The sequence below is a fragment of the Podarcis cretensis genome (genome assembly GCF_951804945.1).
Source record: "Podarcis cretensis genome assembly, chromosome: 17".
In the NCBI taxonomy this organism is placed as follows: Eukaryota; Metazoa; Chordata; class Lepidosauria; order Squamata; family Lacertidae; genus Podarcis; species Podarcis cretensis.
Window position 1 is genome coordinate 33,766,644 of NC_137187.1, and position 25,440 is coordinate 33,792,083.

The following is a 25,440-nucleotide window of genomic DNA, read 5'->3' on the forward strand; positions in this document are numbered from 1 at the left end:
CTGAAAGACGCGTTCTGAGTTTGTGCCTGGACACAGCTTCTCTATGTGTGTGTGTAGTAGTTTTTAACAGATGTTGAAGACCAAGACTGGCCCAAGACATTTTGGCGCCTGAGGTGATCCACAAAATGGCACAAACATACCAGGGAAGATCATCACCGGGAACAAGCGGGGAATAAAGATCTACTTAATCCATTTAACCCATCAGTGCTCTATTTGCTACAATTATATCCTGCCAAGGAACCCAAGACAGCCCATGCGTTGGCCTCACCTATTCCATCCACATCACAACCCTGTGAAATAGGGTTAGGGTCTGTGTGACTTCACCTGTTGACTTCTGAATTCATTACCAGGAAGCTACAACAGCCCTGGTGCATGAACTATGTTTTCTGCGGTATGAACAACTTCTTTTAGCTATGAATGGTACTTTACCCTTTTCCTTCACAAGTTCATGAGCTCTGTTTATTTCTTTATTTGGCATGTGTGGGCAAAGCATCCTCATCAACACTGTCCAGGTATGCTTAGCTTGGAGAAGACCAAGAGGTGATATGATAGCTATCTTGAAATATCTGAAGAGCTGTTGCATGCATGATGGAAGCCAGGGGAGTGTTGGTTTGCTAGCAAGGCTTGCTGAGCTTTGGGAAAACCTGGTGCTTTATCAGACATCAACACCCACCAGCAGCTCTCACACTCCATCACTTTAGGGATGAGCATACCTTGCACATGTTCTTCCTGAAGTTAATGGAGCTGGTCAGGGTTGCTGAGTTGAGCCTCAGTAGAAGACAACTACAGTGGTACCTCTAATTGTGGACACGATCCGTTCCGGGGTGCCGTTTGCACCCGAAAAAGTCCGCAACTAGAGTGGCGCTTCTGCGCAAACATGGAGGGCAATAGAGCACTTCTGCGCAAGTGCGAAGAACGCTTCTGCACATGCGCGAAGCGCGCAGAACGCTTCTGCGCACGCGGGGAAACCCAGAAGGTTCGCAAGCCGAAAAGATGCAACATGAACCTAACACAACACGAGGTATGACTGCACCATCTCCCTGTGAACATGTCTGTGTGGTGTGTTGGGGCCCCCGATCAGTCGCCCCTGCAGCCCCGAACTCATGCAACAAATACATTCAGGGGAGTATTAGGGCTCCGTGGCCATTCATCCATCAAGGAAGCCAAAGAGAGACAATTACAGTCAATAACATTCTTTAATTCAATCAGTTAAAGAAGGTGCTGCATCTATAAACTTTTATTATGGAAAAAATTTGTAATTAACACATGCGTATTACACCCCGCTCGGAGAGTGGCACTTGGGGAGGGAGGGGAAGTGCCGAGGGCTGACTGGGACAGGGGAAGGGGCTGGAGAAGCTGGCCCACCACATCGCAGCAGCTGGTTCCCTTCTTTGGGGGCAAGGATGAGGGTCGAGCTACATGAAATGAAGGCTGGTTTAGCAGAGGGAGCCATTTTGTAGGCCTCAGCTTCCCTCCGGTGTGTGAAAAGTGCAGGCGGGGGAGGGGGAAAGTGGAGAAAGCAGGTGGGGATGATAAGCAATGGTGGGAGGGGCTCCCATGAGCCCCACCTGGAGGTGGTTTGATTGCAATCTCTGTAAACATCTTTTTGTTCACATTTCTGAAGCTGGATGCATAAAAGTTTGATCGATTTCTCTTCCTGTCTCGGTTTGTTCGCTGGTGGCAGCAAAGGCATCAGTTTAAGGCACTTCCCTTAATTCGGCTGCAGGGTTATGAGTTCTTTTTGTTTTCAAAAACCAAACCAGTAGCAATGAACAGCTTCGTAAAGGAGCGGGAGGGCGCTGAAAGGGTGGGGGATGGAGCTGGGAGACGGCTGCTCTGGAGCATCAGGCTGGCATCGGTGGAAACGGGCACACACCTTTGGGGCCTGAGCTAGGTAAGACTGCAGGTGGCACACCTGAGACTGGCACCCCTCTGGCAAAAACCTCACAATCGCAAAAGAGAGAGAGAGAGAGAGAGAGCCTCGCTCTCCCTGCATTGGAATGGGCAGGTACTGTCCTAGCATCTATAGTGGGCCTCAGCCCAAATGGAGGGTGCCTCAGTGGGTGGCAGGGGGAAGAGTTCTTCCCGAAAACAGCTCCTGGGTGCCAAGGTATGTCCCACAAAAGGATTCAAGGCTGGAGGCTGTGGAATGGAATTGTTGGGGAAGATCTGCCTCTGCACAAGGAAGCAACAGTAATGGAAGACGTTACTAAGCATCCCCCATGGTGATGGAGAAGAAGCATCTCCATTGGTTGGGTGTGCTTCATCAAGAGCACCCAGGAAACGGGAGCTGGTTTTTATTTCTGCAACCATTAGGGCTTCTCCCTTATCCTATGCAAACATATGCTGGCTCCCCTTTGGCTTTCTCACTGGGTCTCTCTGAACCTTTTCTCAGCAAAGCTGGAGTGAAGCTGGAGTCAAGGGCGTCTTACGCATAGAGGCTAGTAGCGCGGGCGCCAAGCTCTGGAGGGTGCCAGGGAAGAGGCAGAGGCTGGACGAAGCGCCTCCTGGCATCAGCTTGCCGCCCTCGCCCGCCTCCGCCATGCTGTGCCACGCCCAGAGCCTCCGTCTGCCGTGGCCACTGCAGCACGAAGCGTCCAGCTGAGCTGGGAGGGGCCGCATCCAGCCTCTGCCTCTTCCCCGCCCTCCAGCCGCTGCCCGCCTCCTCCAGCCCCGTCCTCCCTAAAAAACTCTGGGAAACGGGGGCGGGCAGAAGGAGCTTTGCACCACGGCACCGGATATGCTCCCTGGCTGGAGCGACCCGTGAAACCACCGGTGTCTTTCGACAGACGACCACCATGTTAGCTCAGCCTAGGGGGATGCTGTGGAAAAGCTGTGGGCCTGTGGAAACCCAACAGGGGGCTGAGCCGCTTCTGAAAAATGGACCTCTGTACCTTATGACTTCAGGGCTGGACTCCCAAGTCAAAAGCTGACCCCGGGCTGTGAAGCTCTGGGCCTAACTAGAATTGACCCCAGCGGAGCCATCTTTTCCGTGTGGGTCTGCCCCAATAAAGGGAGTTTCAGAGCAAAAGGGGAGCTGAGCCCCCCTCCCCCCATGGCTTGCCTTCCTCTCCTGCCTGCGCCCACAAGCGTTTCTCCCTCTCCAGCTGCAAGGGAGCCCAGAGGGGAGAGAAGTGCTTCGGGGAGGGGAAGGGTTGTGGGAGGTGAGCGGTGCTGCCTCCAGCTGCCGGATCCACAGCAGCTGCCCTCCCTCCACATGTCAGCAGGTGTCGTGCCAGGAGGCATCACTCCGAGATGCCCAATCCTAAAGGATACGTGAGGAGGAACTGAAGTATTGTCTTTGCCGCTGAAAAAATGACCTCTTAATTAGGCACTTTACAATTTGACCAAAGGGATGGCGGGCGGGCGGGCGGGCGGGTGTATGGAGGGAATGGGTCTATTCTTGATGTTTCTGAGCAGCTCCTCCAGAAAGGAATGGGAATGGGGAAAGAAGGGACACAGACCCCCCCCCACCCCCGAAAAAAACCACCCACCAACACAGACATACACACATCGTTGTGGAGCCCTCGGCACTCCCCTCCACTGGGCTTCCCATCTCTGCTCTGAGGAAGGAATTGGTGGGACAAGGAAAGAGGGAAGCCGATGATTTTTTTTTTCTTTTTTGAAGTATATGTAGTTTTTTTTCTCTTTTTTAAACATATTTTGAATTTTTTTTCTTTTTTCCCCTCTTTTTTTTTTAAATTCACATAACACAATAAGCCATTCCAATGGAGAAAGCCGAAGAAAGCTCAGGCAAAAATGATAAAACAGTTCGGATTTTTCTTTTTTTTTCTTTTTTTTCTTTTTCTTTTTTTGTCGTGAAGCAATATTGACAGTTATAACATATGGCTACCTGCATTCTGCTAGACACGGAAGAAACTTCAGAAAGAACAAAAACAGACGAAGAACTACCTTTTATTTTCAAGTGCGGGGGGTGGGTGGGAGGGAAGGAGGGGGTTCGGAAGAACAGACTCAAAGACACAAAGGGGGCATTGGGGAGGCGCAGGAGAGGCAAAGGGGTACGGTCGGGGACGGGAGGGGGCGGATGAGGAGAAAAAGCACACCAAATTCCATTAGTACTATATATATACTGTACTGTACTCATATATATACTGCGTTTCTTAACCAAGGAAGAAACTTGTTCAAAGGGGCAGGGGTGGGTTGCAGTCAGGGAAGCTGCAGTTTCATGGATCTCAAGGTTTTACTGCCGAGCGAGAGAAGTGGGTTTGGGGGTTCGCGGTGGGTGGGGAGGGGGTTGCATGCGGAAGGTGGGGGGGGGTCAGCAAAAAAGGGAGAGAAAGGGGGCTGCAGAAGGGATCTGGCCAGGAAGGACAGGAATGCTCAAGGACAGGAACGCTCCACGGTTATTCCTAAAGCGAGAGACAGAAGGTGAGAGATCCGAATAAAGTGAGGGCCCGAGGATCCTTTTCGGAGCACAGGGTGACTGTTCTTGGCCACGTGGGTTAAGTTCAAGCCAAGGGACACCCTCCCTCTCCCTCCCGCCACAGATAAGCTGCCCAAGGGAGGGCAAGGAGGGTCTCAATAGGTTTGTCGGACGAAGCCCTGGTAGGGCAGTCCAGTCCAAACTGAAATCATCTTGGGATTTGCGAACCTAACACCCCTCAGGGCTCCCAGAGGAGCCACCAGCAGCCGCTGGGTACATCAAGGACCCCGACTAAGCATCACCCGAGAGGGGCTGAGGGACCCATGCAAGATGGCAGAGACGGCCCTGTGCAGAAAGGCTGCCGAGAGAAAGCCATGCAGCCTTCAGCCCTGCTGCTTGGGTGACACGCATCCTTCCCTCTCTCCTGGGTGGTGCCGGCCCTCTCTTATGCATGGGGCAGCAGAAGCCGGCCAAAGAGAACTAGGCACCACTGCGTTTCGCCATGGCCACAATTCCCTCTTGCCGGTCGAGGCTTGGCTGTTTATTGCTTTCCCCTGTATTGAGCACATGGGTCAAAGGGGTGAAGGGGCGGGATTTCCAGTAACCCACCCACCCCGGCAGAGCATGCGGTCCATCTGTTCCAGCGGAAGATGGGTTTACAAAAGGCACTATGTCAGCTGGCCAGTTAAGCGGGGTGGGAGTAAGGCAATACCATCCATCTTGGTCCTTCCCTGAAGCGAGACGTTTCTCCAAGTCAACCTTCCATGCTCTGAGAGGCTGCGGGGCAAGGGGGTTGGGGTTGGGGGGGTATGCACTGCTGCTTTGCCCCCCGCCCCACCCACCGCCCCGAAAGCCAGCAAGGGAAGGGAGGGAGTTGAGAGGAACCACGGTGGGGAGGCTGTGAGAAAGAGGGCAAGCGAGGGCTGAAAAGAACCAACTTGGGGGAGGATGGAAGGAGTTCAATGGACGGGATGCTGGTGAGATCACAAGGTGGCTCCTCTTCCCAAAGAGGAGCCCCTGAAAGATGAGAGAGGGAGAGGGGAAGAGAGAGCGCACGCTGCAGATTTGGCTCACTAGGGGAGAAGAAATCAAAGGCATTCCCAAAGTCAATTGGTTTTGCTTAGCTCTATGCGGGGGTTGGAGAGAAAGGCCAGGAGAACCAAGATAGAAGGGGGTGTGGTGGCAAGTGATGCAAGGGGGAGAGGGGAGAAAGGGGTGAAAGGAGGCAGAGAACCACGGCCTGTGCAGGAACCTTTGCCGTGGCAATCTCACCGTCACCCATCTCACTCGGCAACCTGGGAAGATCCATGAGAAGCTGCCAGAGACTTGCTGGTGCGTTTGACTGCAAGGCCCGCTGCCCCTTTCAGCTAAACATAAAGAAGGGATAATGCATGTTTCCTAAAATGTGCTTTATGATAACAATTAATTGGTTCATAAACTATGTATAATAGAGATTTTAATGTATTTTATATTGTAAGAAGCACCAGGTTTTGTATTTTTAATCTTTTTTCTTCTTTTATGATTTTTAGGGTTTTTTGTTGTCCTTTTCTTTAATTTTAATTTTGCAGTTTTCTTCTATGTTTTTAACCTGATACAGTGTTTTGTTTTGTTTAAAATTTTATTTTTGCGTGTGAAAAACTTTTGCCTTCAGCCCTCCCATAAAACGACAAAACTAATGAGGAAAAGGAAAAAAAAAACCAAACCCCGATCATTATCAATTTTTTTTTAAAAAAAGGATTTAAAAAACAAACAAGAAAAAGGAAAAGTAAACAAATGAAAAAATAAACAGAAAAAGTTTTTTCCCCATACTTACAAAGGTTGGGTTTTTCTTTTGTCCCTATTTATTTAGAGTCCCTGGGAACAGAGGACTTTGCAACAAAAATAGATTTTTTCTCTTCTTCTTAACAATCTTTAACATACAAAGATATTAAAACTATGCACTCCATTGCACTTGGCTCAATGCAAACAAAATTGGTTCTTTTAAAACCCCTAATATATATTTTGCTTTTTTAAAAATCCCCTCCCCATTTTTAAACACACATTCCTGTGTATCTTTCTTTCTCCTGCCCATACCTTCCAGCCACCATAATTTAAAGTCCTGTGTGCCACCCCTTCCAGGTTCCTCCTCAGTGTTTACATTCGCCCTTTTAAAGGACCCAAACCAGGTAGAGTTTAACATGTAAGCAGATGACATTGTCACTCTGTCCACCCACATGCTGCTGTCACCCAACGGTCGCACTCTAGGAGATGCCAAGAGTTAAGTGTGTGCTTAAGCACTGCGAGGACTCAGAGCCTCCTTTTCAGAATGAAATAGAGTAAACCTCTACTTGTTCCCACCTCCAGTTTTTAAGTGCTGATTATTTGTGGTCGCTTGCCTTTGGACTCCTGCAAATCTCTGGCCCTACCACTTTTTTAGACCATCCAAACAGATAGCCGCCCTCCCCATGGTTTCTCAAGTAAGGAACCTATTCCTAGCAATCCTGGGCATTTTATTTAGAAGCTAGCCGAATTCAGATCTGAATTACTTGATTGAATGGTTTTATTTTAAATAACTGAATACATTGACTGAATGAATTTAGCAACTGAAAAGATGCTGTAGCAGCACCAACTATGGTGGCCGTCGGTATTTATTCCCTGGTTTGGGCCACCCCCTATTTGCGCATTGCTCTGCATTCAGAAATGGTCACCAGGAGCTTGGATGCACTTTTTAAGAACTGGGGAGGGGCACTGTCTTTCTCAATTGGGGGAATGCTCCAAATGATTCTTATGTCAAAATAAAATGAAATATGCACAGCACTCCAGATGCTGTAGTAGGTACCTTCTTGCCCTGGACTGCAATGCTTGAGTTATCTTCAACTTCATCTCACCTCAAAGTCTCGTGATTTAGATCACAATGGGACCATGTCCCACGCAACCAGGGGAAAGAAGGGCGATTGGTACTTTGCAGGAGAAAGGATGCTGAGGAGGGGAGGGGGCAGACTGCACTGGAGGAGGGGAGACGTCTGTTTTCTTAAGACCACCAAGGTGGGAATGGTTTCCATTCTGACATTTGCAGAACTTCTCCATGGCTTTGTGCTCTTAAGGACATAGACACGGACCTTGGGCTTAAAACCTGGGAGCCTTCCAACCTCACCACGAGGAACGAAGCTGCGTCCCAATTCCAGTTACTGTTTCTGATCTCTGCCCACGACACAGATGTAAGCTCAACCCTCAGTGTTTGCCTAAATTACTTTATGGATATTTGGCTAAAGACTACTAGTCATTTGTTCTCAAAGATCTGAGAGCAGTCTGAAAGAGGAATGACCTATTTGTGTTGTATACACTTATCCCATTGTTGCCTCTGGTAAACAGCTTTTCGGATTGTTTCAAAACCCTGAAATATCTGCTTCCTGAGAGGTGACGTGAAATGCATGTGTGTAACAACATGCAAAGTGACCCCTCTCTCAACACACTCTCTTCAAAATCATTGTCTTTCTACATCCCCAGCTGCTTAGTCTCTGAAAGGTTGTATTTCACCTCTGAGTTGCATTTTACTGAAGGTATTGGGTGAGGGCCCTGGTATGGGGGAAGCAGCAAAGCACCACTCCTAGACTCCATGCAATCCAGGTCTGCAGTCTGACTGGGCAAGAGCAGACCTGACTCATGCCAAAGATGGAAGCCTCAGGCAGGCGGCTCCACATGCAGCAGCCAATTATGTCAGCCAACTGAAACGTGTACATGTATTTTCGGCAGGCTACTTGCTCCCTTACCACATTCCTCATGGAGAAGAACTCCCTCCCTTCATGCAGCAGCTGTCCTGCAGCTGTGCAGGGTCAGGCTTCATGACTCCTCCATGAAAGCAGGCCTCTGATAAGGGTGGCCACTGTTAAAGGTGTGTGTGTGTGTGTGTGTGTGTGTGTGTAATAAAGTGTGTGTGTGTGTGTGTGTGTGTGTGTGTGTGTGTGTGTGTGTGTTCCTCTGACATCTGGGAACCGGTGGGTGTGAATGGGGATAAGCAGGGAAGCCAACTGCTGGTGGAGGGGAGGGGCAGATCTGCAGCCCTCAGAATTCCCTTCCTTGACCCTGTTTCTCCATTTGGAACTGGAAAATCATTGCACTTAGACAGGGATGCAGATACCTGGTCCCGCCAGCAGCTCCTGACTATGTCTGCTCCAGAACTTGCTGATGCATCAGCTGGGGATCACTGTGGCAGAGAGGAGAGGGGCTTCAGGAGGTTTTCTTGCACGGTCATTTGGGGGCAACTCCAGGCACTGCAAGCCAGAAACCCAAATGCAATTGCCCTGGGCAGATGGCATGGGAGCCCATTCCCTGCAGCACTCTCCAGATCCACTCCAAATCAGACAATCCTTAACCCTTACCCGACGCCCTGGCCTATCCTAAGTATACCATGTGGAGTTGCCCTGTAACAACCAGTGACCCCTCATGCAGAGATGGACACATTTAACAGGGAAGATGGGATGGGGAAGGGGATGAACCCCAAAGAATTTGGCAAAGCTCCTGCCCCCAAAGCTTAGCATGGGGGTAAATAAGGAGAAAGAGAGGGGCCTCTTCCACAGACCTTTGGAAAATAAATAATGAAGATCTCATTGGTGCAAAACAGAGGGGGGCGCTTGCTCTCCTCACTTATTATTATTATTATTAATTATTATTATTCTTTTGTAGTCTGAGAAAGGGAAGAGGAAAGTGTGCGGAGCTGTGTGGTCGATTCTGGTGCGTATGTGTGCATGCGTAGTGTACAGCCGGCAATGTCAAACCTTCACATCTACCAGTCAGGCAGCTTCCACTACCTCTAACTCTATACAATTAATTTTGTTGCGCTGAAGTTTTGCTGAGAGTGTTCATATGTTCTAAGCTTAAAGGGTTTGTCTTTTTGTTTGTCTCAACGACGACCACAAAACCCTAGCGTTTAATTTCTTTGCTGTTGTCACCTGTATGTAGAGGAAGCCAAAGGAAATGCTACAACTAAAGGAGGAAAAGAACAAAGTGGAGAAAAGGGATCAGGAAGAGCATCAAACCATAGTAACAACAGACACCCAAAACCTCAAAAGGAAAATACTGGAACTCAGAGGAAAGGGACATAGCCCAACCTGTCCAGAACAGGCTACAAGCTCTGCAGAAACGTGCCTGACTGAGCCAGCTGCCTTCGCTCCAGTGATTTGTCTGGCATACAACTTGAATGTGGCCTCTTTGCTCTCTTGTCAATGGATTCTTTTTACAATGTTTTTAGTAAGCATCCAATGGGTCTCCAAGTGTCATTTGCCCTATGGCAGTGGTAGCAGATGCTCTCTTTGCTAAGAGAAATACTTAGAAACACTTTCCAGCCCAATCTGTCTTGGACTCATGAACCCAAGAGTGCCTGCCTTTCTTGTATGTGAAGGGATCCCAGTTCATGGAGAATATGACTGGGAGTACCTTCCACATAAGCCCTAACGTGTTATTATATATATCTGAGATGCAGGAAAGGTTCATCAATGGCAAAGGACACCAGGAGTCACCAGACACCAGGATGTGTCAGGTGTGTGTGGTTTTGTCTCAGAGAGACAGGGAGAGGGCACTAGGGAGAGCCTCCCATCTTGCTCAGGAATGGAATATTGTCTCGGCATCTGGTAGTCAGGAGCGTTTCTGTTTTTGCTTTTTTAAGTAATGAGGATGCTATGTTAAATTTCATTAACAAGGGAATTTACTGCAAGGGGGAATTTATGTTTGGTAGGAGATGTTTGTGCTGTGAATGCCAACCAAGCATTATGACCCTAGTACTGCTCTAATCATAGCCAGTTCCAATTGTGAACCAGTGCACCACACTGGACATGCTTTTTAAAAACATATTTAGGAGGTTATTTGAATTTAGGACAAACTTCATTTTCCTGCAGCCCCTGTACCACATTGCGAAGTTTCAAAAAGCAAATTGAGTGACCTAGAAACACAACTCTCCTCAAGTCGCAAATGGGCTCATAGGAATTAGGCTGGTAGGCAGGTGAGACACTAAGAAAGTGTCTCCTCTTTCATTTCGCAACAAACATAACCCCTAGCAAACCTTGGTGCAAATTTTGGGGGTTTGAGGCTGGTTAATGTGAATGCTATTCCTTCACCATGATGAATAAGAGAAACCCCTTTCTTTTTTTAACCATTGCTTGAATAGCCTGTCCAGAACTATCATATCATTGAAACAGGATTACGTGACTTCTGTAGGTGTTGATGGGATTCCTTGCAGAAGACAAGCCTCTTCTACGCAAATGCAAAAATCTGCTTTGGATCGGGGAGGTCCAACGTAATTCTTTTAAGCTTTTCATCTGTAGTGTTACCCAACGTCTCTTACTTTTCCTTGAAGAGGAGCAGCTCAGTGAAGATATGGGTTAAGGACTGAAGATTCTGATTCTCAGGACGTGAGCGAAAACTTATTATTATCATCATCATCATCATCACCACCACCATCATTATTATTTTTCTTCGCTTGAAGATCCCGTCAGAGGAACCAAGACTGGAGCAGAAGAAAACACAAAAAGGGAGAATTAAAACAGAGCGTTGCAAACTTTCTTTTTCCTTTGTTTGGCAGGCTAACATTGATACCCATCAAGTGAAACCCACAGTGCTAACCCAGTCACTGAGTTTGATGCCTTTGCCTTCTTCTGGCAAGCTCCAGTCATCTAGTCTCGTTTTTTGTTCCTGACTTGTTCCTTGCTAGTGTTCCAAGCCATGATTTACCCTCACATTGCTCTGAAATACTGGTGCCCCTTCATCCCCCTTTGCTGAAAGACTCCTTTGCTAAGGCCACTCATGGCTACATTTGTGTACATTTAACAAGGAGAACGACTAATATTGGCTCTCCGGTGAAGGTAACTATATGGATGACACATGCATTTCAGGGCTTTTGTCACAATTGCACTGTGCATTTGTTGGCATACGCTTAAATGTGTTAGGGTTGGAACAAGGTCACTTGCCAAAAATGGCGATCGCACATCGAGTTTCCTCTCTCCTCTTTCCATCCAGTTTAGGAAAACTTGCCCATATCCTAAGGTTATCGGCTGTGTGCTTCCTTGCCCCAGTACTTCATCACCAATGTTAATGACATGGGTGGGGAAACACACAGTGCCGGTGTCAAGAAGGCTCGGGGGGCAACCTTAACTCTGTGTGCCAGAGGGGAAAGGGGCAAAGTCGACAGCACGCTACCATTTTTGATGTTCACCAAAACATCTAACGTTGTCCCTCAGTATATACTTTTGAACACACTCCTTTCTCCAAGGAGCTCAGGGTGGCACATGTGATTGTCCCCTCCCATGTTATCTTCACAACAATCCTACAAGGCAAGTGAAGCTGAAGGAGTGTGTGACTGGCCTAGTACATCAGAGCTCAGTGGGGATTTGAACCCAGGTCTCCCTGGTCAATGTCTGACAGTATATCTGCTAGACTACACAGGGTTTGGGCTTCTTGCCACGGTTTGCATTTGTGCTGAAACTAGACAAGGATTACTTTCTTTACTATCTAATATGACACCTGATGTAACTTCTCCCTCTCTTTCTGTTTATCTTGCCTTTCTTGCTGCTACTCCCAAGGTGCTGCCTACTTTCGTGGAAAACGTGCAGCTCAACGCAAATTTACAGCCCTGCCTGAAGCTGTTCCTTTATCAGCAAGAAATTGTGAGCCAGAATTCAGTGAAACAGCTTTTGCTTCTCCTGCTGTTTGGAAAGACAAAAAGCTTAGCATGCCATGGGATGTTTCCAAGTGCTGCACTAAGAGTGTTTTCTGGCTGTAGCGTTTTATATAGTGCTGTTTTGAACCTTCCCTTGAGAGGTGAGTTCCAGTCCTTTACCCAACCTCACGCACCCTACTCCCACCTGCTAACTTTCTCCTGACAAATGCTGCTTGATCCCTGCCCTTTGCTCTTACTCAAGGATAGGGGACGTAGTGCCCCTTGGTATGTGTTGTTGGACTCCAACTCCCATCAGCCCCAGCCAGTACGACTGATGGTCAAGGATGACAGCAGCTGTGGTCCAGCTACACCTGAAGGGACACAGGTTCCCTGCTGCTGCTAACTGCTGCCCACAGCAACAGCCTCTTCGATGGATGGGAAGGTGAGGAGGTTCAGGTGGGAAGTTCTTCTTTCAACTTCACCCTCCTGTAAATCCCAAAGCCACACGTGCTTTCTTCTTCTGGTTGCTAAAGAAGAATTTGATGTGTGTTCTAGATTATTATTATTATTATTATTATTATTATTTGTAGTTTAGCAGTGGGTGGAACCTCCATGCCTGGCTCCTGATCTATCTGCCACAGACTGAACAGTGCCTGGAAGTTCACAGTTCCCTCCAAGCTGAAAGGTGAGGGGCAGAGATGCAAGCTCTGCATGAAGGCACAATCTGCTCCCTGACAGTGCCAAGTAGGGTGGGGGAAGGTGACACACTGTAGATAGAATCGCCATCTGCGGCACTGAGAGAATACTGAAAGCGCTGTGGAGGAAGGGAGAGGAGGAAAGGAAGGCAGCTCCAAATAACTGGATTCTCTGGAGGAAAACGCAAGCTTTGCGAATGGCCACCAGGAGGGGCTCTGCTACCGCTATTGGGAAGCCCAGGGAGTTCTCCCTTTTTCTAGCCCCCAGCTTCTCTCTGCCTCTCTTGGGCCACTGCCAAATGCTTTCCCTGCCTATTCTGGAACTGAGGAGCATGCCTACTTCATTGGGCAAAGCTCACCTTTATGCATCTGTTCTTAAAACCGCTTGGAAAAGGAGGCCTCGCTCCGTTTATGAGAATGTGTAGGACAGAAAGAGCAAACTTCCACTTCCTGCAGTTTTCATAGCACTAGCAGAAGCAGGAACTCAGCCTCCTCCCAACTTTCCCAGCCAGTGGTCCGCCTCCCCCTATTGCTGCAAGAGCCAAGCAGGCATTCCACCTTCCTGCAGCACTGCTTTGTCTCCACTCTCCAGACTTCGCTCCATTTCTGGAATTGAGGTCCTTGGTCAAGGTGTTTCACCACGTTATTGGGATTTCAATATACCCTACCTGGATCACTTTGGGATAGAGAGGAAAATATGTCTGCTTAACAGAAGGAAGCTTAGGACGTATGATGAAAGGCCTATAATTGTAACATGCAGCAAAGCAAAATTGCCCGGCTCCAAAACACAGCACTATGTCAACCCACCAACCCCCACTGCCCATTGGGTACCAAACTTGGGTTTCCTGACTTCCAAAGTTTATTTATTTCTACAGGTCACTTCCTGCTCTTTACCAAGGTGCTTTTTAATATTTTTTGTTCTCTCCAGCTCTTTTTGCTTCACACATCCTCTCTCCGTTTGGCCAGTCCATGTTCCTTTCATAAAATAAGATGCCAGCTCTTACACCCAAGTGAATTCATGCCAGCCAACTGCATTGCTTGCCATTACTCATTGTCACAGATTCCAGCCAATCAGGTGCAGATGCACCCCCAGTCTAAATACTCCAACTGGGTGAGGCGTGCTATGATGCTAAATTTTCTAAGCCAATCATAAGGGACTAGGCAAATTACAGCATCAGAAGCAAAACCTGACATCCTCTGGTGGTGGTGGAGAACCAATACAAATTAGAGATTTGGAAACAATCAATCAAACAAAAACAAAAACAACAGCACATCATTTTGCCCGCTCCTGCTTTGTGACTGGCTAGATTTAAAAATGATGTGCCTAAAAAGCCAATCAGAATGCTGTGCCTCAGTAACAAGCCAGTCAGGAGTTGTCACTCCACCATGACAACGTCCACTTGGCAGTGAGGGATGGATCTGTCTCCATATGTCCCTTCATGTCAGAGCATCTCTGCTTTCAGATGCCTTGAGCAAGCCCTCTGTAGTCACACGACTGCTCTCTCGAAACTCCATTTCTGACGGCGTATTTGAGCTGCATCTGACTACACCAGCAACAGTGCAAATCTGCAGACCTTAGGGGAGCGCTTATGTGCCACTCATAAATATTGTCTGCCCTGGCAATGAGTGGGCTGCTGTGGCAAGGTATGCCCTGAGTCAGGAGAAGGAACGGCCCTGCGTCATCCTGTACTACATCACAGAAATTTCCTTGGGTGGTGGCGGCGCAGGAGAAAGTTGGCTCCACTCACCTTTCAACAGCCACCTAATTTTGCCTAGAGCAAAATTCAAAGCAAATTTGGAAGCCTCACCTCAGACAAAGACTCTGGAGGAATTTCAAGTCAAGAGAGTTTCAAAGAAGACCAGCAAAATTTGGGAGTAGGGTTTCATGTATCCCTATGTGAAAAGGTGTATGGATGCATCTAAATTTGGAGCAATGCCTTGCCCATCCCTCCCCAATACAAATAGGGTCCATATAGCCATGATGCAGGCAGCCAAGTGCAAGCTGGTGGGGTCTATTGTTCTAAATGGAAAAGAGCACATGGGTGAGAGGAGTTAACTCTTTCCTCGCCTTACTCTACTTCATTGCTTCAAGCCCTTTTCTCTCCAGCCTGGCTTATTTCCAGAGTTGGGTCTGGGTTGGGACAAAAGTGTTTCAAGCAACAGAGCACACGGAGGTATGATGGGGGAGGGATGATTTTGCTTCTCTCACCCCCATGGAACAAATAGATTCCCCTCCCACATTTAACATGTCAATGGGGCAGACACATGCATAAAGAGACATGGCTGACCCACCAGGTCTAGTGTGACTTGGTGGTTCTTTTGTCCTCTTTCTTGAAGATACGTTACAGAAGTAGCCATTTGCCGCCATAATGAAAAAGAACCCTTACATCACAAAGAAGCAGGTGTGATTTTGCAGCTCCTGCCAGCCTCTGAGGGCATCTGGCTGCCATGGGTGTTTTGGCAGCTGCTGGGCGAGGGGGTACCAGGGAAGAGTGCTGCGATGATGCCAGGCCACATAATGCCTTTTGCTAGGCAGTACCTGGGAGATTTGGATTGGCATCAGCCGCATTGCTGTAATCTCTGATTTGGGCCCAGCCAGAGCCCACGAAAGGAGCAGGCAACCAGCTAGAATGGCACTGAGCTCACCAGCCACACCAATGGCAATGGGAGCTAGTTCACCTGTGGCGCTGGCATAGTCTTAGACTTTAAGCCATGGAGGCAGCAGCCGGGTCAGTGCAAGGTTCAGCGCGCACTGTTGGCACTAAGTGAATGTTTAATAACAATGAAAGCAGTATGACCACAAGCAAAGGTCCGTCACACCTCACGGGACCTGCAGCTGTTCCTATGGGCAACAGCCAGAAGCCACAGCTGAGAGAGGGGGAACTGGCACTCTCCTCCATCTCTCGCTTGCCCAGTGCTATCTGTCTTTCTCTTCCCCTCTTTTGTCCTCCTCCATCTGCCTGAATCCAGAGTTCAGAAAAGTCACTGGTTACTGTGGTAACACCTGCCCTCCCCCCCCCAAAATATACTGCAGCTTAGCCAATAGAGCAAGGAATATCTCCCGCCCCCCTCCCACACACAAACAGAAAACACAAAACACACATGGGCACATTAAAGGGCCCTTGGCAAATCTAGAGCCCACCTGGCAGAGCCTGGGTTGAAAAATACTTCGATGTTTCCCATCCGTCTTATGCATGATAGGGCAGAGCAACCCCTCCCCAGCCCCCCTAAAATCCCAGGAGGAGTGAGGGGGGGAAATCAAAATGAATCAAAGGGTAGGTGGATGGGGTGGGGGAGTACAGCAGCTATAAAGAAAGTGATAGAAGTGCATTAAAAGAAAGAGAAGTGGGAAAGGGAGTGGGGAGAAAGCAGGGGGGGTGGGGAAATGGAAAATGAAATAAATCCAGAGAGGCAAAGCAGAAAAGAAGGAGAAAGCAAGAAGCAGGGAAGTTGCTGGCGGAAGTGGCCCTGCTATTCCTGAGGCCGTGCTGGGCCCTGGTCCAGCCTCGCTCTGGACCATTGTTTCCCTGCCCGGCCCCCCAAGTCCAAGTTCATCTGGGTGTGACATCATGTCTCGTTGCTCGGGGAAACCAGACGGGCCAGACGTGACATTGGTTATGGGATGGGAAGGGGAACAGATCCCATTCCTGCTCTGCTCCAGCTCTTTTGCTCACCGCCAGGGAGCAACGAAGGCTGGGAGGAAGGAAAGGCAGACCAAACCTCAGAGCAATCTTGTGAGAGAGGGCAGGCTGGATCTGTGTGTGTGTGTGTGTGTGTGTGTGTGTGTGTGTGTGTGTGCATGCTAAAGCAGGTTTGCTCCAATTCTGCTTCACACAGCCGTTCTCTGCTGCTCTCTACCCTTCATGTCTCCGGCACATTCCCCTCCTTTGCTTTCTGATCATGGTACTGGCAGGGTTGAAACATTCCTAAATAATATTCCTAAACACCAGCTTGATCATTTTTTGCTGCAGAACCAGTGCTCGTTTGTTACTTAGTTGTTATGGGGTATCCTCGCAGATAGCATCTCTGCTGCAGAGAAACCTCAACCTCCCAGCAATAAAACTGTTGATAGAAAAAGGTGGTTCCCCTCCCTTCTCCAGTTATCTCCCATATTTCAATTCAGAGTGGCTGGTGGTACTGTGGCTGCATGAGTGCAATGGGCAGGATATTATTAGGTCGAGCAATAAACTCCTTCGTACTCCCCACCTGCAACATGCCCACTTTGAGAACTTTTCAAAAGGCTTTACTTTTCCACCCTGATGATCAGCATCCTGATTTTGTAGCCTTTCAAAATTTGGTAGGAAAACTGCTGAAACTCTTTCCCCTAGCCTGGTTAGCAACCCCCAATTGTGGAGGGGGAAAGTCCATTTCCCCCTATTAGTTCTTTCCATGATGGGCACTCCCAGCTCTCCCATACACCTACCAGGGAACATATTGTGCCACTAGCGTTGGATCCAAGTGGTGGCTACTTTAATAACAAGGGGAGCACATTTTCACACATGGGGCTTTGATTGGCTTCGGCTTAAATCCAACACTAGCAATAATGCCTAGTCTGCGAATCCTATTTTGCTTGTATAACACCTATTCCCGTGGCACAAACAGGGCAAGACAGGCTCAGAGATACATTTAAAGCCCCATGTGAGGAACATAGACTCATCAGCCCCTCCACATCTTCCCCCAAGAGCCTTCTGCCCTGCTGTAGAGAGCAGCTACACGAAAAACTATTGGGAACCAAACTCCAGCCCAAGAACAGGAATGGGCAGCAGAGCCTCCAAAGTGCAGCATAGATGCTCTCTGCACAGTGGTGTAGTCTGTCCATGAGTGCTACACAACTGGTCCAGACATGGAATCTTCAACACCTCACTGATTCCTCTGAAATGCTGGACATATCCTTTCACTGTTGTCTCCTCCTTGAGAGGCGGATTTATTTAGGGGAGCATGACGGGCTTGGTTGCACTGGATGAAGAGCCTTGGGGGCTCCACAACTATGATGTAGAATGAGGACTAGAGGTGGGCAAGGGGGAGGGCTCTGAATTTTGGCGTCGCCCAGGGTGCTGCTGCAATTTGAAACCCCAAGGTCTGCCACTGCTCCCTTCTCCACTTCAATACTTTCCACAATAACTGATTGGCTGGTCAGTAAAGTAATTAAGTTGCTCAGATGGCAATGCCACCTCCTAGCTGACTCCAGGCTCCTATGCCTTTATCACTTCCATGGGAGGCATCAAGGAACCAGTCAGATTTTCCTCCCTGCCTTGGAATCCTGCAAGGTTGCTGAGCAGTTCCCCCCACCGTGCAAGGAGGGTGAAGCAGCAGCAACCCAAAGGGCAAGAGAAGGGCTTTGTGGCCTAAAAGGAGGAGAAGGGCTTTGTGGCCTTTTTAAAGTAGGGACATGATAATGGGGCAAAGAAGGTCAGTGTGGGCCAGTGTCACAATAACTGGGCTCCTCATGAATTCTTTATTTTACTCTTTTCACTATGCAATCCTTGCCCGCCCCCCGCAAAAAAATATCTCTTATAGATTGTTCTTAGTTCCCAATCATGTAAGACTGGGCTCACTGCTGTTTCACATTACAGTGGTACCCCCGGTTGCGGACGGGATCCATTCCAGAGCTCTGGTTGGATCCCAAAGTTTCCAAAACTGGAGGTGCCCATTCTGCGTATGTGTGAGGCATGGTAGAGCACTTCTGTGCATGTGAGCGCGGTGAAACCTGGAAAAACACTTCCAGGTTTGCCACGTATGTATCCTGAAGGATATGTAACCAGAGGTGATCGTAAGTAAAGGTACCACTGTACACTTCTGCATAGAAAATATTTCCATGCAGGAAGCAACACAAATAAAGCCTGTATCTCCATCATCACATTCATTTGAATGTTTATGAGGATGAGGAAATGACAACTTGCTGGCACATGTACATGGCTTGCTCACTCAGGTATGCACTCACCACAATTGATGACCTACACCTTTACCGAAACACTTCCAAGTAGAGAAAAAGTATAGATCATCATGAGGAGTGCACGTGTGTCTATTTCACTAAGTGTAATTTGCTGTTTCCCAACCTGTGTAGTGACATCTATGTGACAACCTACATGTGGGTCTTGCATTTTTTCCTGCATGGAAACCTTTTCCAAGTGAAAATGCAATGTGAAGCGGCCCAGAGCTCCATCTCATGGGGTGGTGAGAGAACAAATGTGTAGGCAAGGACTATTATGTGGGAAGCCTTGAGAGACCTGGATGGAGACACAGTCACCTGCCCAAGGCCACCTTATGAACTTCCTGGTTGAGCAAACTGATATGTGTCTTCTCCACCCAAATCCAACACCCTTTCCACTGAACTACAATCAAACTTGGGAGTCCTGCTTTCAGATTCTGTCTCAGTTGCAGACTTATAAGCCAAAAACACACTCTATCTGAGGGCTCATCCACACCTCCTTTTGTGCTGTGTTTCTAGGCACAAGTCTGGGCTTTGCAAGTCTGTATCTCAGTGGGTTGTTTTTTTGTCCTGGCACTTTCGCTGGGAAAACCCGTGTTTTACCGGGGAATCGGAGAAAACAGCTATTAAGTTTTCTGTGGGTTGCTGTTTGCTCCAATTGAGCAGTAAAGCGCAAGTTTTCTCAGGGAAAGTGCTAGGACAAAAACAAAAAACACTCAGCCACGGACCTGGAAAGCACCGACTTGTGCCTAGAAAGCGCAAAGCAAAGGTAAGTGTGGATGAGTCCTGATCCTCAGTTTCCTGTTTGGAAAACGTAGGCCTGTAACTAACGTTACAGAATTGGCTGCAAGAGCATCAGATCTAGATAATGCCAAAGGTAATTCTGGCATTGGAAAGGGGCTACCTACCTACTGAACCCTGGAGTCCTGGTGTTCAATTTCATTTTGTATTCTGCCTACTAAACTCTGTGTTATCCCCACCGTTCAAACGAAAGCTGAGAAGACCCACGTGCTAGCTGCCTTTCCTTCTCATTTGTGCTTTTGCTCTATTTACAGGGGAGACTTTGGTACTGGGTGCAATGCATGTTGGAGCAGAAGGGTCTCAGCAGACATGTAGGTGTCTGGCCCTGACCCTCATCCCATCCATCCCTTTAGCAGAACCACGTCCATCAACCCGCCCAACCTCCCCCACACATTGCAAGCTACATTTGAGCTACAGCCACATACAACCCCTGTGAAACTGGCCCCCCTACCTGAGATTGCTGGGGGATGTTTAGAAAGTTGCCGTCCCGGGGTCCGATGCCGACAAACCGGTTGGCAGAGGAGGAGGAGCCTGGCGCTGAGAATGCTGGAGGGGAAAGAGATGTGAGGCCGTTAGGGCCACTGGGAGAGGCTGATGGCATTGATGGTGGTCATGTCAGATGAAGGCCTGCCAGATGAGGTTCAAGACAGAAAAAAATCTAAAGAGAGACTGGGCACAACTCCTCCCACCCTCCCCAGAACAGGATAGCCACCTACAGGTTGTGAGTGCGACCTGCTGTGAAGAGGGACAAAGCTCGCTGCTTGAGACATGGGGGTTATGGGCACTGACAGATTTGGCCAGCTTGACAGCACACACTACCCAGCAGCTCCCTGAGGGAGCAACTGTTTCTAGAGAGGCCTCAGTGAAGCCACACGTCCCAGCAACCTCTGTGGCATTTCAAGGGATCCTTGGATGCTCCTCTTCGATCAGGCGGTGCAGTCTTGTGTGAGCTTGGCCTGGATTGAGATGGAAGTAAGGGAGACTCTGGCCATCGTTCCACAGCCTTTGTTTCACTTGAGCATGCTCGCTCTCCCCCTCTCTCTCATGGCCCAACATCTAAATCTCCTGGCCTAGTTTTCCCTTTGACCCTAGAGGTTGCCAGGGCTTCTGAGCTCAAGAGTCCTATTAGCAGCCTGAGACAAGCCTCCTGCCCAATGGCAGGGTGGATGGCATCCCCAAACATGCCCTTGTATGGGTCTGCCAGGAGATGGAGTCCCGTGGTCTGCGTGCCTCCCCTGGGCATAATGCTGTGTGCCAGAAATAACTGAGCTCAGTCCTTTGGTATTTAGTGTGGTGGCAGAGGAGGGCAAAGCTCTCAGGGAGGCTGAGTGAGGGGCAGGGAACAGGCATGGGAGATTCCCCCACCCTAAAGTACAACTCCAGTATGGAAACCAGTCTGGGCCAAACCTTGCTTATGAAATTGCGAGAGGTTCTGCAAGTACATGCTAACATGCATGCGCATGCATACGAGAACCCAGTGTGGCATTCGTCTTCATACCCAGCCTCTAACAGCCAATACTCCTGGTTTCCCTAAGAGGGTTTTCTCTGTTGCTCATCTTTGTACGAGCTTAGCAGGGAGCCAGCAGCTCTTCCTTGGTGAGTTTAAGGCCTGGCTTCCAGCGGTGATTGCAGGAATTGATAGCAAGAAGAAAAAGGTTTCCCCTGTGCTCCCTTGCCCACAATGTAACACTGGAAGAAGCACCGTGTGTCAACCTCCAGCTACCACATAGAGCTGAGCTGCACCATCAAGCAGACTCATGTGGGATATCTGTTGCCGGACTGTAGTGCTTCAGGTTGTGGGTAGAGGGCTGGATATTTTAATGTTCCTCCTCTTCAAATAAATAAATAAACACACACAAAATGAGAAAGTGAAAAAAAGAAAGATAATGGTTCTGGGCCAGTCTTCTTGCTGACATGCTGATTTTGAACATAAGGGAGGGAGGTGATTGGTGGTTGTTGTTGTTTTTCACATAAGGGAGTATTCAAGCAGTCATTCAATTTAAGGCTCATAACAACAGCAGCAGGAACAACAAGAGACTGTTTAGCCTACTGGTTAGGGTGTTGGACTTTGACCTGTGTGACCTGGGTTCAAATCACTACTCCAGTCATGAAGCGCCCTAGTTGACCTTGGACTAGTCACCCCCCCGCTCAGCATTCACCTACCTCACAGGATTGTTGTGAGGATAAAATGGAGAGGGATTTGTGGGTCACCTTGAGTTCATTGGAGGAAAGGAAGGATATAAGTGTAATGAACAATTAATCGAATAAATAAATTCAGTTCCCACGCTTGCAGTCTGACAGGGTTCAGGCCAGCACCAGCACTTTACGCTGAGTCTACTGATGATCATGTGGACTAGCTCTTAGTACCCAGAGGTGCCTGGTCTCAACTCACAGAGAACCACAGTGCCTCACATACTTCCTGGCTTTTTTTGTTTTTTTGTTAGCCCTCCTAAACAATGGGAAAGGCAGCAACCCAGACATACGAGACTAGAGCATCTCCTGCCATGCCTAAAACCTGTTTCCCATCCCTTCGTCACTCACGTCCCCCACCCCCTGCAGCACCACCATCAGTTTAATGGAGAATATGAACAGCGTGGGAGTGAGCAATGCCATGAGCACAGATGTAGAAAAGGAGAAAAAAAAAGGAAAAAGGAAAAGAAAGGGAAGGAGAGAAAATAAAAGGAAAATGGAAGTGGTAGCCGATCCTTTCTCCCAAGGGGCCTCACCTAAGCCAAGAAAGTTCGCGAGTCAACTACTTCATAATGGGAGAAGCCGGGGATCCTGGCCCCCCACCCTTCCTCAAATAGGTCTGGTGGGCCCACCACGTCCCCCGAAGATGAGAACAGAACCAGGCATCCTGGCTCACAACCATCACCACCACCCTGAGTCATATAACACAGCCGCCCTCCTGAAGGTGGGACAGTCAAATGTCTGGGCTCTCATTTCTCACAAAACACTGGGGACATTCTCAGGGAATCCTAGTTCCCAACTTTGCCTCCGCACCCCTGCAGGCAGACGCTCTCCAGGAAAAAAAGCACAGACCACAACTTAGGGCATGACAGGAAGCTTGCTATGGATCTCAATGGAAGTTGATTTTTCAGGCACCAGATGAACACCTGTAAACACAACCCTCCCTCGTATTATGAAAAGCAAAACACCTAGCAGTAATTCTTCTTCTCAGAATTTAATATGTACAGTTGATTTTCCGTCCCTTAAAAAAAAAGGAACCAACAAAAAAACCTAAAACCCAACCCTACCCTGGAGCCACCATGACAACCAACAACTTAATGAATAATAAAAAAATTAAAGGTGTCGGAGCTTGGCAGCCTACTGCATCTTTAAACGCTGGGGGATGGGATGGAAGGTGGGAGGGTTTGATGGCAGCTGGGGGAGGGATCAGATGGGGTGTTTCAACCTTTAAAACAAGTATAAAGCACAAGACTTGATGATGACGACATGGTGCCCCCAAGCCCACCCTTTCACTCTCTCTGCTGCTTGTCCCCCTCTCACCCCTCCACTCGGCTCTCTCTAACACTCTGCATCCCTTTCTTCTCTGACGTGCCTCTTCCTTCCGCCTCTGCCACACCTGTGTGCATTCTTCTCTGCTTCTCCTTCTTTGCCCTTCCTCGGCTCCTCTTTCCTCCTGCTCACTACATCCTTTCTGCCCTGCTCAACCCCTAGCAAAGGGGTTGGTGGTGTGTGAGTGGGTGGGGAAGAGGTGGATTTTTATTTTGCTTCGCTCGGTGGTTTGGGTTACACTTGGGTCCACTTACAGGGTGACGTTGGTGTCGGCGCTCCGCCCTCTGGGTTAGTGCTGGTGGATTTTGTATCAGGCATTGGAAGGGGCACTGGTCTGGCCACAGGTGGTGGCGGCGGCAGCAAAAATGACCCCGTGACTTTGCCCTGGCCGCTACCGTTAGGCTGCGAACAACATAAATACAGTGATGCGTGAACGAGACAAGGCAACGTTAAAGATGCAGTATCTGCTGCTGGCGGCTCTTAGGGTGTTTTTGTTTGTTTTGTTTTTCAAGAGGGAAGGTCTTTTTCTCCCTCATCTTCTTTTTAAAAAATCATATTGTGAACTTAAATCTTCCCCTTGCCTCCCTCAAGCTCTCCCTATCTCCTAACTTTCAAGCACGTACATTCTCCTCGCTTGCCACAAGAGACTCAGGCAGCCTTAATCATCATCCAGGGGCTCCCTGTGTTCCTGCTTGACTGGCAGTCTGAACAAGGATTCTTCCACTCTGATGGCAAGGCATTAAAACCACAGTTCTGACTGGAATTATGTCTTACCGCATATCACTGCAAGCTGCGTTGTCAAAGGCTACAGCTCAGTAATTAGCAATTGAATGTGCTCTCCGTTGGGCACCCTGAGGCCTGGCTGGAATGGCATTGTAGCCCTAAGACAGCCCATCATCTAGGGCAGCTTGTGACTCAATATGGCTGCCCAAAGAGAACAACTGTAGTAATATGTGACTTAGTACTGAGAGGATACTTTTTGACTCTCTTTAGCTTTCCGTCTGTAGGCTTTGGATTCTAACTATGTAGGCTTAAAGAACCGTATGTACATTTTGCTCACAAAGAACCACGAGTTGATAAAATGCCTTCATGTACATACAAGATTTCTCTTCTCCATCTCAGCAAATGCTAAACACGTCTCCAAAAATCAAGTGATCTGGTCCTTAGAAAGTGTCGTGAGATTTTGTAGCAGCCACCTAGGTCCACCTTCTAGATTTGGAACCCGAATCATCTAAATTTTAGCACTAAGCCACAGAAAGAGAAATCTTAGACGCCTTTTAAATAATAAAGAAACCCTGAAATTCAGTTACGTCACAGAGATGGTGAGCTGGGGATACAAGAAAACACCTCATGTATCACAAATCTAATTTCAGCAGCTTTGGAAAAACTGTTTTCCCTGCTCAGTTTTCCCCTGCCATGTGCATGTATCAAGAAGTGAAGGAATGGTGGTTATAGGACCCGATATGTCAAGACTTATGACAAGTCAGTGGAAAGAGCATGGAATTTCTGGGTAGGACTTAAATCAGAGAAAAAACGGCTTTATGTTTTGAAGGTGTGGCATCTGAAGTGATTTTATTGGCTCCTTACTTTTGTTAGCCCTGAAAAGAAACAGCGGCCATCGCTCCCTTCTTCAGCAACCATAGTGAATGGACCTCCCTGAATCTCTTCTGCAACCCACCAACTTTATTTCCTTGGATTTCTTGATCTTCCTACACCATCAGATTCTCTAATCTGACTGAGGTCCTAGCAGGATTCAAGGAATGACTATCTTCATTCTGCATGGGTGTCCAATGCTATGTGCTCTCAGTGAAGCAGGAGCCAACATGGGATACAAGGATTATGTAGACCATGAGGACGAGCCATCATAAGCTTTTTCATGGCGACGCCTTGGCTTTCAGTTTTGCCAGTGTTTCTATTGCATGATCTCTGTGGCAGTTTCACTGCTACTCCAGATGCTCTGGTGAATGGTGGAGACTCTTGGCTAAACCAGAACAGTTAAATCTAACTTGGAAACTATGCTAGGTTTGACCAAAGACAAAGGGTGCTGGGGAACCTTAGAAACTTAGCAGCTTGGCTTGGTGTTTTTGCTGCCTTGTGGCAACATGGCTACTCTTCCAAAATATTTCTTGGTAGGCTAAAGGCTCTTTGGAGCTTGTGCCAGCTGGGTTGCTTCCACACTAGCCCTTTATTCTGAAATTGCCATTCTCTGTTCACCTTTTAAAAACAAGGAGTCCACGTAATATTGTTGCCAAATCCTTGCTTCCCAGCACCGTCTGTGAAGCCATCCTGAGTTTTTCAAACCTAATATACAGCCATTTTTAAGATGTAAAAGGTAATTGTAGCACCACTCTTGACAGGCAAGGTGTTACTGATGTGTTTAAGTGTTACTGTGCTTTTAATCAAAAGCTTCTTGTTTGTAGATTCAGTCATTGCTTTGTTTTCAGTGCAGCTGTGGGATAGTAAGGAACTATCCCTTTACTCAGCT

The 25,440-nt window shown here is 48.2% G+C and overlaps 1 protein-coding gene across 7 annotated transcripts in view; it reads right to left on the reverse strand.

The window, feature by feature from the left end:
• Positions 1–1,177: 1,177 nt before the first annotated feature.
• Positions 1,178–25,440, reverse strand: part of NFIX (nuclear factor I X) — a 253,028-nt gene continuing 228,765 nt past the window's right edge. For 4 of the 7 annotated variants that reach the window (XM_079959559.1, XM_079959561.1, XM_079959558.1 and 1 more), the window contains 3 exons: positions 23,210–23,357; positions 19,888–19,982; positions 1,178–10,862 (listed from right to left, as the gene is read on the reverse strand). In XM_079959559.1, the coding sequence (XP_079815685.1) occupies positions 10,848–10,862; positions 19,888–19,982; positions 23,210–23,357 (258 nt within the window). In that variant the 3' untranslated portion in view covers positions 1,178–10,847. The remainder of the gene's footprint in view (positions 10,863–19,887; positions 19,983–23,209; positions 23,358–25,440) is intronic. The other 3 variants (XM_079959564.1, XM_079959562.1, XM_079959563.1) reach the window with 2 other exon arrangements.